Source organism: Monopterus albus, unplaced genomic scaffold, assembly GCF_001952655.1.
Source record: "Monopterus albus unplaced genomic scaffold, M_albus_1.0 scaffold126.1, whole genome shotgun sequence".
In the NCBI taxonomy this organism is placed as follows: Eukaryota; Metazoa; Chordata; class Actinopteri; order Synbranchiformes; family Synbranchidae; genus Monopterus; species Monopterus albus.
In genome coordinates, this window is record NW_018128006.1 from 2379207 (window position 1) to 2393926 (window position 14720).

The following is a 14720-nucleotide window of genomic DNA, read 5'->3' on the forward strand; positions in this document are numbered from 1 at the left end:
AGAGGTTTGTACTGTAAGTGAGCACTGTGCCTACCATTGATCATTCATACATTTACTTGTTTCAAATTACCTCTGCTTCTGCACAGCTTCATTAGGACTGAAAGACTGTTTTATTACAGCAGCAAGTAAAGGCTCAGGCATGAGTTTGATTTCAGGACTGAACACGTTAAACACACCATTATGCGACTTGAGGTAGCAAGGTGACCTCTAGGGACCAGTGCTTTACTTTACATAGCAGCAGTATCAGTAGGATTTTATTAGGTTTCCCAGAATTGTCAGGACCCTGCACAAATTTGTCAAAAAACAGGTGCACTCATCTTTCCCTCTCCTCCAGTCCTGTTAATGCTGTTTACTCTCTTATCAGTACAGTCATTAATGGCCAAGTTGACCTGTTCTGGCTGGTTTCCTCAAAACCACCAGCATGAACCCAAGGAGAGAAAAAACTGATTATTTAGACCTGATCAGTGACCTTTCAGTCATGGCGATGACCTATCCATGTCCAGTCATGCACAGTGAATTCATTAAGACACCAACTTGTTGCTTTGCTCTCCAGTGCAGTAGAGGAATGATTTGAGGGTGGCTCTGAAGTCCTCACTGATGTTCTCCTGTGATTCAAAAGTCATGAATCATGAATATATGATGACAACACAAGGCATTTTCACCACGTATACAGCAGTAAAGCTGAACTCACTGTGGCTCACGTACACAGGAATGCATCAGCTTCATCTGCAAACAGCAGAGAATCAGAGAGTTATCAATGAGAATAGCTTGTTCAACAGCTGATACACATTATAGTGCTGAATGTTAATGGAACAAATTAAAGTGCCCTACCCCTGCCTGTGGGTGCCAGCCCAGTCAAACACTTTGTGCATAGCAGTGATGCCATCAAACCCCGAGGGTGCCACGTGTCCACCTGTCATGTTGGCATAGTCTATCCTTGGATGGAGAGGCAGTTTCTGAAAGGTAATGAAAAGAGATTAGATCAGAAAAGAACAGAGAGACAAAAAGAAAAGGTGAAATGCACAAACATCTTAAAAATATCAAGTGACAAGCTAAATATATGGAAAATATACAACTGTCCAGCTGAACCGACATAATAAGGAATGCATGAAATAAATATCCAGAAAATGTATGAAAAATATTGTCAGTATTTTTATGAAACATAATGAGATGGCAGTGGTACCTGCAATCACTATTTGTGGTAAGAACATAATATTTTTGGATTCCAAACCAACCAGAAAAATATGATGAATTACATGACATGGGTAGAGATCTTTGCTTAAAATGTCCTACAAGACCTTGGGTGTTAGCAACATCGTTTTTATTTACATTATATAGTGGTTGTTGTCACCTTCAACTATCAATTAGAGCTAAAACATACAAGAAAAAAATTAAAAGAGAAGAAATCAATAGGTGTTTGACCCGGTCATACCTTGACCAAGAGTGGTTTTTCCAGTTTCACTCATCAGGATGTGCCTGTACTGGCCTCTCTTCCGCTAGATGCTTCGAGTGAAGATGGCAGCGTCCCTCGCAAGTTCCTTCAGAGCTGGCTGTGTGAGCCATAGCACCAAGAGAGCATTTAGCATTTCACAGAAAGTGTACATGAATGTTGAATGTTAATGATGTCTCACACTGACTCACACTGACACCACGCCTTCTAAAGTGTTCTGTGATCTGCTTCTCAAACACTTGGCTGTCTAAAAATCACAGTAAACAGCTAGTCACAGAAATGATGTCGGAGTGCTTCTAAAAAGAATTTCTTATGATCTAATCATAATATACAGAGAAGCTGCATCATTTGAACCTTTTATCATCAGTGTGTCTTCTGCTCATGTTTCTCACCTCTTATTTTGATGCCTGTGAAATAAAATGACTGTAGAATGTTCATTCATTTCATGAAGCGTTTGCTATTTTCCATGTTATGTTCTAAAGTCCTTTCAGATTCACTTCAGTAGGTAGGATTAACAGGATGTGCCAAACAAACAAATCAATTCAAACTATTTCTTGCTAGAAAATGTATTTTCATGTCAAAAATTCAACTATATATTCAAATAACCCCTATGTGGAATGCATTTATTCCCAGCCAAAGCTAACTCAATAAAATGCACTATTTAAATACACATCCTGTATCTCATGGTTAGCATGGCAATTTGTGGGGTATGGGTTTGGGATGACGAGGGGGAGGGCACACACATTTTCAAACATGCTCCCATAATTCTCTGCAGTCCTCCTGCGGTGAAAGTGTGACAAACCATGACAGACCTGATACAAATTTACCGTGGCTGTGAGTTTGTCCCAGTCAGAGACGAAGGCCCCAAATCCCTCCCCAGACACTGCTTCTGCTGTCCTGCCTGGAACAAAACACAATTATCACACTAACAGCTTCCACTGGAGCAGCTATAATCACTGCTGCCCTCTGGGATTTTTGTTTAACAGCTACTTACAGCAGAGAGATATACTAGAAGATGACCTGCCAGTTACTCTGAGGATTAAGGAAAGAGGAAAGTCATTCACCTTCACCTTATAGATTTGAGGACAGTGCGTGGGCGTTCGGCAGCTCTCAGGCACATCTGTCCTCTAATCAGGCCTGTGTTCTGCCTCTCCACCTGGGCATGGGTTTTGGACTCCAACCTGCAGCAGGTCTTTCTTGTGTCCCAGCTCTATTTCATGTTTAGTGGTGTCTGGGAGGAAAAGAAGCAGATATTAATAACTAACAAATCTATGACATCTTAAGACAGAGCTGAGCATCTGACCTACTTTAAATCATCAGGGTTTAACTTATTACTACACTAAGATAAAACTAGATTGAACTCATCTGAAGACACAGTTACTTTGTACTCATTGAGTCTTCTAATACATTTTACACAGACATGTCCATTATATATAGCTGTGATCAGCAGGAGGTACTGTACATAATGGCTCTACCACACCTATAACAGACATAGTCATATTTTTCTGATAAAGGCAATTTTCTAACATGTGATCAAACATTTTGATATAGAAATGCAAACATCTGTTTATTAAATTATATTATTTTGTGATGAATCCCATCCTTGTTGTGCAAATTCATCCACTGATGCTATTGGAAACATATTTAGAGATGTTCCTAGAGTCATTTGTTATTTCAGGTCTTTCAGCATCTCACACCCATATACTGACAGGAAGTGCATGTGTGCCAAGGAATGACCTTCCAGGGACACTATTCCTCTTTGCTCCCTGGCACACCCAGTAAACCTCTTCAGCTTTGCTTTTAACTTTCTGGTCCACTATGTCTGGGGGTTTTCAACCAGTGGTCTGCAGCCCACTGGTGGTCAATGAAGGCATTGCAGGTGGTCCCTGACCATGCACTCAATGTTTTTTTCTTTTTTTCCCCCAAGAATTTCCAGTGCTTGCAGCAAAACCAGTAAAATGTTTCTGAAATAATTTGCAACTATATATGTCTGTGAGCATGGATTTTTCATATTGGCACACCTGAAAAAGAGGCGCAAGGCAAAGTTGTAGCCAGAGAATGAGATGAGACTGTCCCTATTCATTACAGTATTACCAAGAATAAACAGAGTGTGTGGGATTCACCATGCCTAGAAATCACACACGCAAGAAATAAACCACATTTTACATTCTTCACACCCCACAACAGTGAACTTCTGACTGCTTCTTAGACAGACTGTAGGGGCTCCGAATCACAACCAGCTGAAAACCCCTGCACTATGTGGAGGTGAAATAGGCATAGTTGTGACAAAGTAACGATAAATACATATTTTCTGGTAAAGCTGGTGCATATTACATGAAGGCAGAGCATATCATAATAATAGAGATGTAGAGCAGTATTGTTCAAACCACATCAGTTTGAAATCTGTAGTTTGTGCTTCTGGTGAACTATACAGCTTTATATAGCTACAGAGGTGTTTCTGTTATTTAGTCTAGTCTCACGGATATAAATGAGGTGGAAAACACAGTAGGCCCATAACCCCATACAATTCAAATGCACAACAGTCTTCACAAATGATGATACTTTGAATCAACACCTTTCTAAAACTGTTTAAACAACAACAAAATATTATCACCTTAATAAATGGAGGATTTATTGCAGGGCTGTGTTAACAGACTGCATTAGTTTTAGCCAGATGTACCTAATAAGCTACCAGCTGTGTGTATGCAATAGACTTGTTTACAGCAATGAGTTTTGAAAGAGGCTTTTGCATTAGCTGCCTTTGAGTGATGTCAAATATATTACATATAGAAAAACTGCGGTTTTATGATGAAATTCTGTGAAAATGTGTTTTTATAAAGGAACTTTACCAGTGTCATATTACTGCTTAACACTTGTTTTAGCTCCCCTGCAGCTGCCAGTTTGTGGTCTGACAGTTGTACATATATATAAAGTCCCCCAATCGCCCCCCACTTTGGGGTGGTCTTGTATTCCTTCCTTCAAGCTCGGGTCCTCTACCAGGGGCCTGGGAGCTTGAGGGCCCTGCGCAGTATCTTAGCTGTTCCTAGCACTGCACTCTTCTGGACAGAGATCTCAGATGTTGTTCCTGGGATCTGTTGGAGCCACTCTCCCAGTTTGGGGGTCACAGCCCCCAGTGTTCCTATTACCACGGGGACCTCTTGTGCCTTCACCTTCCACATCTTTTCTAGCTCTTCTTTCAGCCCTTGGTATTTCTCGAGCTTTTCGTGTTTCTTCCTGATGTTGCTATCAACTTGGGATTGTTACATACGGTCTTCTTCTTCTGTTTGTCCACCACTACTATGTCCGGTTGGTTGGTCATTACCAGTTTGTCAGTTTGTATCTTGAAGTCCTACAGGATCTTAGTTTGGTCATTCTCAACCACCTTTGGAGGTGTATCCCATTTTGACTTTGGGACTTCTAGCCTGTACTCAGCACAGATGTTTCTGTACACTATGCCAGCCACTTGGTTATGGCGTTCCATGTATGCCCTGCCTGCTAGCATCTTGCACCCCGCTGTTATATGCTGGATTGTCTCAGGGGCACTTTGCACAGCCTGCACCTGGGGTCCTGTCTGGTATGGTAGACCCCTGTCTCTATTGATCTTGTACTTAAATAAAATTCAATAACAATTATTAATCAAACTATTGTAAGGATACTTACAACTATATCAGAACAAAATGCTATTCTGTATTATATAGTTATATACAGAAAACTATCAGATGTTTACAGTAACTGAGCAGGTAACGGTAGCATTACTGTCTTTTTATACCCGTTCGCGCTTGTGACTATTTTGGCCACTGTGCTTTCCCGTAGAAAGTCATAACATGAAGCTAAGTGGTTTGTGTTTTGATAGAAGTTGTAATGTTTGGGTAGAGAACGACGTGCCATTTTAATTAGGATGGCGTGAAGTAAAGCTGTCATTGTGACCAGAGGTGGACAGGCGGGGTAAGTTTGTTTGGATGCTATTAATTAACCGTTCCCTCCATGGAGCAGATAGCCAAGCTACACAGATGTGTGTTGCTAAGCGTTGGCTAATAGAAGCCTCTAGTTTTGATTAAAAAAATAAACATTCAGTATGGCAGCATATTGTCACCCCTCTGAGAAAAACATTTGCCCAGTATCTCGTTATAAGTTATGTAATTGGGCTTAGGGGGTGAAGCCGGTCCTTAGAAATCACTGGTTTGACACAAAACCCCACAACATTGGTTTATCTCTATAACGAAAAAATACTGTATCTCGTTATGACAAGAAAAACATCGTGTTTTAACGTGAAAAGCATCTGGTTATAACGAGAAACGTTATAACGAGATACCGAGGAATTCCTTTCTTATGGTGGCAGCAGTAATGATAATAATAAGATACCATAACTCAGAATATCATGTCCTTGTGTAATATAAATACATAGTATCACCTTCATGTCTCAAGTGGTGTTCAGCCAGCCAGCCAGATGTTTTGGTTAAAGTTTCCCAGCTGTCTGTGAGACACCAACTTCTGCTTCCCATTACTATGTCACACTGTCACATCTGGTGTAATCCAAGTAACAAAAACACTGCATTACAGACATGGCAAACATCTTTGTCATAACTTGATGTCTTCAATACATAGGTTGTTTGTAAAAAAAAAAAAAAAAATGCAAGTCTGAGGTAATTTTCCTGCAGAGTATATACCTTCACAGAAGCTTTAGATACTAATGTCTTTGTATCATTTTTATACTGCATGTAATTGATTTAAATACTCCACAGTGTTCACCAGCTTCTTGCCTTCTTGCTGTCTTTGTCAGTGTGTTGTGTGGTGCTGGGCAAGTAGTGTACACAGAGGTTATTTGAGTCTTTTCATTGAAAATGGCTGCCTGCTACTACTGGAAATGACATTGATGAGAGCAGTGTGACTCATACGAAGCAGTAACATTGAGCTGAAAGACTGTCTTGTGTCTAGTCATTTAGTGCATGCATTTCCCCCTTTTCACACTGCAGAAAGTTTCAGATGAAACTGAAAGCCTGGGCTTTCTTAGGGTCCGTGCCGAGGGTAATTTAAACGTTACATATTGATGGCCAGAATTCCTGAGGTGTTATCAGGATTTATGTGGATGAGGTATGTGAATGAATTTGCCACCTGACACTACCTGGAATTTACACCTTTATGAAAAGCCAGTGGACTTTGATTGCAGACTTGTGTTTGGGCCAACTTCCTGTTCTGTTCTTTTATTTTGAAAGTGTTTCCTGTTCCATGCCATCTCACCTCAGCCATTGATTATCACTCATAACCTTCAACTGTTGATCTATTGATATATTCTCCTCACTCCACTCAGTTAAGTTGCTGGTTCACCTGTGCACCACACCCCGCTTTGCTCCTGTTTTACCTACCTCGTTGTGATTGTTTTCTGTTTCGTTTGTCTCTCCTGCAAGTTCTTGGGTTCTCCTCCTTGTTTTGGGACTTTGCTAACTACCTTTGGCTATTTGGTTCCCTTGGGTTCATTAGTCTTGTTAAATGTTTTTCCAGTTCCATTGTATTGCTTCCTGATGGTGCTGTTTAGTTATTTTTTTTCTTTAGTTGCTGTCACATTTTGTCAAGTTGAACTCTTTTAGTTTCATGTTACTTGTATTAAACCTTACTAGTCATCAACATCAGTTTGTTTGCATTTTGGGTCTTCCTCTAATCTAAACCCTGACAACTTGATACTTAAGCCATTTTTGTTAAAGATTAACAAAGTTGGCGTGTGATTTAGCAAAATAACTCTGACTTTCACGTGATTCTCTTGTACAGTCATGTGCACACTGACAGAACAGATGAGATGGGGGGTTTCGTTTCTTCTTGAGGGTGATTGAGATTTAATCCATAATAGCACATGCATACGGGTAGGTTATCACTCTCATGACACAATATGCATTTACTGTGTTTACTAGCCTGTAATTTTACAGGAAATTTAACACTTTTTAAGTGACTGTGTTGACTTTAACAGGAATGGTTCTACTAATGACGATAGGTTTACCTACGTTTGACACTTAACTATGTTCAGGTGTCTGCCTTTCCTGTCAGGCTGTTGCTAAATTTATGAACAAACCATATTAACATAGACGCGCAGTCTTTGCCCTCTTTGTGTACAAACTGAGTCTTCATTGAATCGTCGTCAGACGTGCAAAAGCCGGTTGAACAGGTTGTCAGGCATCCGGTACTGGAGCTGCACAGCTGCAGTGGAAGGCGGGTTTTACCCACGGCGGCTCTGAGCCTTATCCTTTATAATTCTGTTGCCATATTTCGGGAAGAAAGTTTTTTTTATGCTTGCGGTTTCCGGTTAACGGTAAGCTCTGTTTTCACCCTGTAATGTGTCTCAATACAAACGAATTTGGGTTTTGTGTGGCTATTTCCCAGGTCTCTGGAAGCGGAAGCATTCACTTTGTTAAAACCGCTTTATAGTATTGTGTAAATCGCCTTATTGTGTAATATATGGCCTTTACTAAGTTCATAGCAGATTTAAAATCGTCTGTGGCTTTTAAACGTATCAAAAGGAGCTCGGTGTTTTCGTGGTAACTTGAGTCTCCCATTATCAAACATAGGTTTCTAAACTTCGACTGCCTTCTCTCTAAAGCCACAGTAGGGACTTTTTCCAAGGGAGCACATTGCAAGTAAATGAAAACAGAACTGAACATCCATAAACACTGTTTTAGCCACACAGACATCTGTAGACTCAATGTACTGCAGTAAAGTTGAATGGTTGTCACTTACTCACTTATTCCTGTTCAGTCCCTACACATAACCAGCAATGTTATCTCTCAGAACTGAGTTTATAGAGAATATGTAACATTAATGTAAACCATCTGCTGCTTTACAGGTTATTTCACTTTGCAATGTAGATTGGCCTGGGGCTTTGCAGTATTGACTTTGAGGGAGCGTGTTGCGCTGCAGCAGAGAAATGTTAACTTGAATCCACCCTAACCCTGTTGTGTAGGTAGTGTGTTGGAGCCACACAGTGGACTCTCTTCACCAAGACCACGAGACCACCTGCTCAGTCCCGACTCACACATGGTAAGGACCTCCGCAGTGTTTCTGCTAAACTGACAACGCCACACGTGTGGTAAATGATTGTTATTGTAGAACCGGCTTTAGATAATGACAAGGAAAATGCAATCTAATCTTTGTTGACAGATGGACAGGTGGTGTGCTTTGCTTGCTAGATGTGGGTGAAAACATAAGTGCCGCGTGTCACTTGTAGATGCAGAACTTAGAGATCTGCATCCTTGTTATATTTGTAGACAGAGGACCTTGTGGGCTAGAATATTCTCTCATTTGGTTCATGAATCACTGTTGAAAGCAATCAAGCAGCTGTCAGTCTGGGTTTTGGCTGTTGCTTATTTTTACATGTAATGTGGGCAACAGTAGAAAGTAACCAAAGTTTTTTTTAAGGTATCTGTATTTATTTTCATTTTCTGCTGCTTCATACTTCACTACATTTCAGAGACAAATATTGTACTTTTTACTACATCATATTGATAAGTTACTAGTTTTTCTGAATCAGATTAACTGTACGAAATACAGTATCCGACTTTATTAATACCTGGTGGGAATTCACAAAATACCCAGCCCAACTACAAATTCTAAGTATGTAAGGTAGTTGAAATGGACTCCACCTTTACCATCTGCGACATAAAAATGACCAAAATGCGTCAATTATAATCCAGTATTATGATGTATATTAATCTGAAATGTGCCTAAAAGTACTCTTACTTTTGGCACTTTATATTTTAATGCCAATACTTTTGTACTTAACATGTTGAATGCGTGACTTGTAACAGTATTTTTCCACTGTGGTATCATTACTTTTAAGTAAACAATTTGAGTACTTCTTCCCCCACTGATTATGGGTGCTGCTAAGTTAACTAGCTTCATGGAAAGGAACGTGTGTTGGAATCTGACTGGACTGTTTAACTACTTTGTCTCACCAGGATGTTCAAGGGTATAAATGGGTGCGCTGGCGGGTGTGGTTGTGTCGTGTGGCTGCCGTGCTGTCCTTGGGTCTTCTCCTGATTGTGTTCCACTGGCGCCCGTGGCTAAGTGTCCTCGCCCGCTGCCGCCCCTGCCCTCTGGCTTTGGCAGATATTCTGCTAATAAGAGTGAGAAAATAAGTGAATACTTTATCAGATTTGCAACCTGCTTGACACCTGGCATTATTACTGAAACTGGATTTCACTTGGCGTTTCATGATCTGAAATTGACTGCATGTCACTTTGTCCCACGTTATCCTTTTTAAAACTGTCCTGATCATAAAATACCTAACTACTCATGATGGCTATGATAAAATCTATACTTAAGTGTTTCTCAGTCAGGTCTGTATACTGTTTTAATGTTCAGTTGGATAAATGCTATCATCATTTAAAACCCTGCATGAACTTTGAAAGAAGTTCATGAGTTTTAGTGCCCACTGATGTCAGAAACGCTGTGAGATTATACATTAAACACAGTTGTAATTTTTTCCATTCAGCAGAGCAAAGTTTTGGCAATTTGCGGATTCAGTTTAAAATCCTTCAGAATCTCGATCAGTCAGGTTGGAGTACCTGATCTGTCTCCACCAGTATTTATTAGCCAAGCTGCTTGTGTGCTGGGTGGAGCTGTGCATTAAAATATCCTTTTTTACACGTTTGCCATATGTACAGCCACACCCTCTCCCAAAGTTGCTGTGGTTAAACTAAGTACACCTATTTCGATTAGTACATCAGGTCAAATGGAAAATGGAACCATATCTCTGGTTTGCTAGCTATCTTGGATGATCGATGCCTAGTTTCCAGCAGTCACAGATATATTTATCTTTTCCTTCAGGACAGTTCTGGCCAGCAGCATGTGGTGGAGATCCTCACAGAGGAGATGGAGGAGGGCAGGTCAGCTCCATATAGCTGTCCTCTTGACAGCATCACCTTTAGGCCTTCAACAGTGTTACCAGTGAGAACTTGTAACACTGTTGCTTAATTCGATTTTTTCTTTCAGTTTGGAGTTGTTTGGAGAGCTGGAGAACACTGACTGGAGAGATACAGTTGAGCTGTACAAGGAGGGGGTAAGAAAGAAGCAAACAGTTTGGAGTTTTTTAGCAGAATAATGTTTTGTGTGATCTTCTTTCCCAGAGTGAAAGTGACCTCTGTGTTACAGAAAACACAGCTGCGCTACTACCTGTTTGAGGGGCTGCGATACATCTGGATGGACAGGAAGGGAGCTTTCTGTCATGTTAGGTACTGAAACAGGAAAACCAGAAACCAGCGGAATATCACTGAGCAGAAATGTTCATCCTGTCTATCTGGTTGACATTGCTTCTCAGCAGTGCTAATTTGCCCCAATACTTGATGGTTTCACATTGACCATTCTTAAGCAAAATGAAATCTAAAAAAAAATGCAGCAGATGTTGACTTTATGGACTTAATATTTCAAAGATTCCTCTGACCACAACATTAAAAAAAACAGGAGTTTTGTTTTTAATGGCTTAACTTTTTTCACAACAATGTTTAACACTTGTCTCTTTGTCTGCAGTGTCCTCCATGAGGACTGGACCTGTAAAGACCTGTATGACTTCCAAAGGGGCCTGAGTCCCCTGGAGCAGAGCCTGAGGTAGGAAAGGATGCAATAGTGGAGAAATAAACAGACTCTTTAATCTCAGAAGGCACAGCTGAGTAATTCATGCCAAATTCTTTCAGGAGACAAATTTATGGGCCCAACATTATAGATGTGCCAGTGAAGCCTTACATGAAGCTGCTGTTTGAGGAGGTGAGATGGAAAGCAGTCTTTTATAGTTCCTCCTGTCTATTTCTTATTATGATAGTTTGGTTTGAAGTGTTCTTTTATTCAGAATCAAAATACTGAACCTGCTCTTTCTTTGTGTCTCTTTACCTGCTTGTTTAGATCCTCAACCCTTTCTATGTATTCCAAATCTTCAGCATCACCCTATGGATGATTGATCATTATTATTATTACGCCATATGTATACTGATTATATCCGTTATTTCTATCAGTATCTCCCTTTATGAGACCCACAAGGTGAGCCTGCAGTGGCACATTTAGTCTGAATAGATACGTTTAACTCTGGATATGAATGTTAATTTAATTATTTGCCCTGCATCCACAGCAAAGCGTCACTCTTCACAACATGGCGCGGCTGGTTACAAATGTCACAGTACGCAGAAGCTCGGGAGGTGAGGCTTTGCAGAAGTACTTCTTTTCCAATATGAAATGAGATGGGGTGAGAGCAGCATGATTAACGTTTTAAGATCTCCTTAGTTTCTGAATGAGTTGAGGGGTTTGTGGGTTTAGATTCATATCCATTATTTCATGTAATGAAAAATAAGCATAATTTGAGGGGGATATACATGAACAGTGAGATGATATTGATGTAAATGATACTGTAGCCAGGTGTTGTCATAGGTGGTAGACAGTAGTAGTTGCCATGTATTCTTGATACAGTAGGTACATTTTGGTCCATGAGTGTTTCAGTTCCCCTTTCCACCCTGCTTTTAGATTCACTTTTGAGATTATGTTGCCAGTTTAATAGGTACACCTAGTTGAAGGCTACATTTTGCGTATCAGAATATATCAAAGATAATTCTTGACATTCAAAGTACAGTGTATAAGCTGCTGTTACAGGTGATTGCCTGATTCATTTGAGGTCATTACAGCTGTTAGAAAACAAGGTCTTGAAAGAAGAAGACCGCAAGCAATTGAACAATGCAGGGTCTTAAACTTTCACAGACTTGGCTTTGTAAATGTTTTGTGAAGAAGGCAATATAGTTCATTTTGTGCATTATGTTGGAACACTGAATGTAAACAGGAGCTTTGTTCACAAAAAAAACTCCAGAGGGCGACATTGAGCTGCGTGATCGTTTCTCCCTCCAGGCAAAACCCAGCTGAGCTATTTGTGTTCTACAAAACATTCAGCAGCTATGGAAGGAAGGAAACTGAGTTTTAAAGAAATCATTGTTAATTCGGTTTACTGCTACACCCTTTGTGAGATATTACAGTGCATGTAGACAATCTGGGATGACATTGTGGTCATGAGGGCAAACAATTAGGAAATACGATTTTGTTTTGCTAAGTTGCAGCAAAAGTAATTTTAGGAAGAATTTGCTTTACAAATAACATTCATTATGAATAAAGAAGAGATGTGCATCTTTTTTGATAATGTGAGTAAAAGTTAGAAAATAAATGAAGTAGTTTTGTTGGGCCAAGTAAGGTCAGATTTCTTCTGCTGGTCATTCTGTTCAATTCAAATTTAAATCCAGATTAAGTCCTAGTTATGTGTTTTCTCAGCGGAGGAGTGTGTGAACTCGTTGGAGCTAGTCCCCGGCGACTGCCTGATCATCCCTCAGGAAGGCCTGCTGCTGCCTTGTGATGCTGCCCTGCTGGCTGGGGAGTGTCTGGTCAATGAGAGCATGCTCACAGGTGATCAAGTTTTATTACCCCCACCAGGCAGATTGTAACTGGAGCAATTTGTCATGTTCATAAGCTAGAAGATAAATTGCTGATGAAATGCCATGACCACTGGGACCAGGAAACATTCAGAACTCCTTAACTGCAAGCAGTTTTTTTTTCTGTTCTGCATATATAATTTTGCGGTTTTCACTTTTTACTTGCAATTTAATTTTGAAGGCTCTTTAAAGTACTTTCACTGAAGGCAGTATAATCTAAAAATACAGTATATGTGACCAAAATGCCTGGTTCCAGATGTCTGAATAGTATCTCAGCTGGGTTTGACCAAAGTGGAAAGAAACTGCATCTTAATATCCAGCTTTGCATGTCTTAGCTTCACATTGTTCTTGAGTGATGGTGTAAATAGTGTCTCTCCAGTTTCTGCTATTAAATCCTGTTCAGTGGTGGGGTAAAAACACTTCCAAATAGCAGCTGTTAAACACATGTTGCCAACTCTTTCCACAGTCTATCTTTGTCTCCTCTAGTGAGGTGTGGTAACCTGTTCTCATCATTCTTGTGTAAAGGTGAAAGCGTCCCAGTGCTGAAAACCCCACTGCCGGCTGGTGAGAGGAAGTATAGCTCCGAGGCTGAGCGCAGACACACCATCTTCTGTGGTACTCAGCTCATTCAGGCCAAGGGGGGAGGGCAGAGAGGCAGTGCTGCTGTTGCTGTTGTCACAAACACTGGTATGGAACAGTGTGCTTATGAGTCAGTCCCTGTTTAATTTTTCTCACACACAATGGTCTTGGCAATGGTTTCACATAAATCCATGGATTAACAGGTAGTGGTAATGCACTGACAAAAGACAGGGAGGAAAAGACCACTAGCAAGTAAATGTGAATGCAAATGATAAAGATCCTAAAACTCTTCCAAATCTGTGCATGCATTAAATGTTAGACATCAAGGACACACATTTGCACTTCAGAGAGAGACACCAAGTGTAAACACAAGAGCTTACATTTGCTGTCCAAGTCAAGTTCTTCGGCTTATTTCTCATCCTCAGGGTTTTTCACAGCCAAAGGTAGCCTGGTTAGCTCCATTTTGTATCCTCAGCCAATCAACTTCCGCTTCTACAAAGATGCTGGCAAGTTCCTGCTCATCCTAGGTTTTGTTGGTAAGAGCTTTAACAGCAACCTCCCAGACTGTGTTTCAAGAGTATATGAAAAAAAGTAAAGTTATTTGTAATTAACTGTGCTAGTAAAACAACAAGAAAGTTATTCAGGCGAAGTATTTCAAGCTTCTATGACTAATTCATGAATAAGAAATAAGAATAAATGTTAAAGTTTTTCCATTATCTTTCCTCCTGCAGCTTTTTTTGGCACCATTTACAGCTGTGTAGTCCTCTTCAGATCCAATGTAAGTACACGCTACAGAATTCAGACAGACGTTGTGACAGGCTTTGGGTGGTCAGGAAGAACTTCCAGATGACTGGGAAACTACAGCAGAAGTGATCAGGGAGACAGGTAGGAAGGTGCTAGGTGTGTCATCTGGAAGGAGGAAAGAAGAGAAGGAAACATGGTGGTGGAACGTGGAAGAACAGGACTGCATTCAGAGGAAGAGGCTAGCTAAAAAGAAGTGGGACGTAGAAAGGACTGAAGACAGTAGACAGGATTACAAGAAATTGCAGTGTAGAGTGAAGAGGGAGGTGGCAATGGCCAAACAGAAAGCATATGATGAGTTGTATGCCAGGTTAGACACGAGGGAAGGTGAGAAGGACTTGTACAGATTAGCGAGACAGAGATGGGAAGGATGAGCAACAGATAAGGGTGATTAAAGACAAAAATGGTTAGGTGCTAACAAGTGAGGAGAGTGTGCAGAGAAGATGGAAGGA

General features: G+C 40.5%; 1 protein-coding gene and 1 long non-coding RNA gene across 6 annotated transcripts in view; one reads left to right on the forward strand and one right to left on the reverse strand.

Annotated features, from left to right (window-relative positions):
• Positions 1-322: 322 nt before the first annotated feature.
• On the reverse strand, positions 323-7073 carry LOC109967136 (uncharacterized). Of its 3 annotated transcripts, none has more exons than XR_002275890.1 (7): positions 6814-7073; positions 2515-2681; positions 2278-2351; positions 1433-1550; positions 832-956; positions 692-726; positions 323-605 (listed from the first exon to the last, which is right to left on the reverse strand). It is a non-coding gene; the product is annotated as an uncharacterized LOC109967136 (long non-coding RNA). The 3 variants fall into 3 exon arrangements; XR_002275889.1 differs by lacking the exon at positions 6814-7073 and adding an exon at positions 5862-5926 and having other exon boundaries at positions 2521-2681; XR_002275888.1 differs by lacking the exon at positions 6814-7073 and adding an exon at positions 5862-5926.
• Positions 5254-14720, forward strand: part of atp13a2 (ATPase cation transporting 13A2) — a 20242-nt gene continuing 10775 nt past the window's right edge. The window contains exons 1-14 of one of the 3 annotated variants that reach the window (XM_020612494.1): positions 5254-5395; positions 8397-8473; positions 9391-9558; positions 10262-10320; positions 10427-10493; positions 10586-10665; positions 10961-11038; positions 11125-11194; positions 11330-11464; positions 11553-11619; positions 12731-12862; positions 13414-13575; positions 13893-14003; positions 14199-14245. In XM_020612494.1, the coding sequence (XP_020468150.1) occupies positions 8471-8473; positions 9391-9558; positions 10262-10320; positions 10427-10493; positions 10586-10665; positions 10961-11038; positions 11125-11194; positions 11330-11464; positions 11553-11619; positions 12731-12862; positions 13414-13575; positions 13893-14003; positions 14199-14245 (1179 nt within the window). In that variant the 5' untranslated portion in view covers positions 5254-5395; positions 8397-8470. Of the gene's footprint in view, positions 5396-7201; positions 7306-7387; positions 7749-8396; positions 8474-9390; positions 9559-10261; positions 10321-10426; positions 10494-10585; positions 10666-10960; positions 11039-11124; positions 11195-11329; positions 11465-11552; positions 11620-12730; positions 12863-13413; positions 13576-13892; positions 14004-14198; positions 14246-14720 lie in introns of those variants that run through there. The other 2 variants (XM_020612492.1, XM_020612493.1) reach the window with 2 other exon arrangements.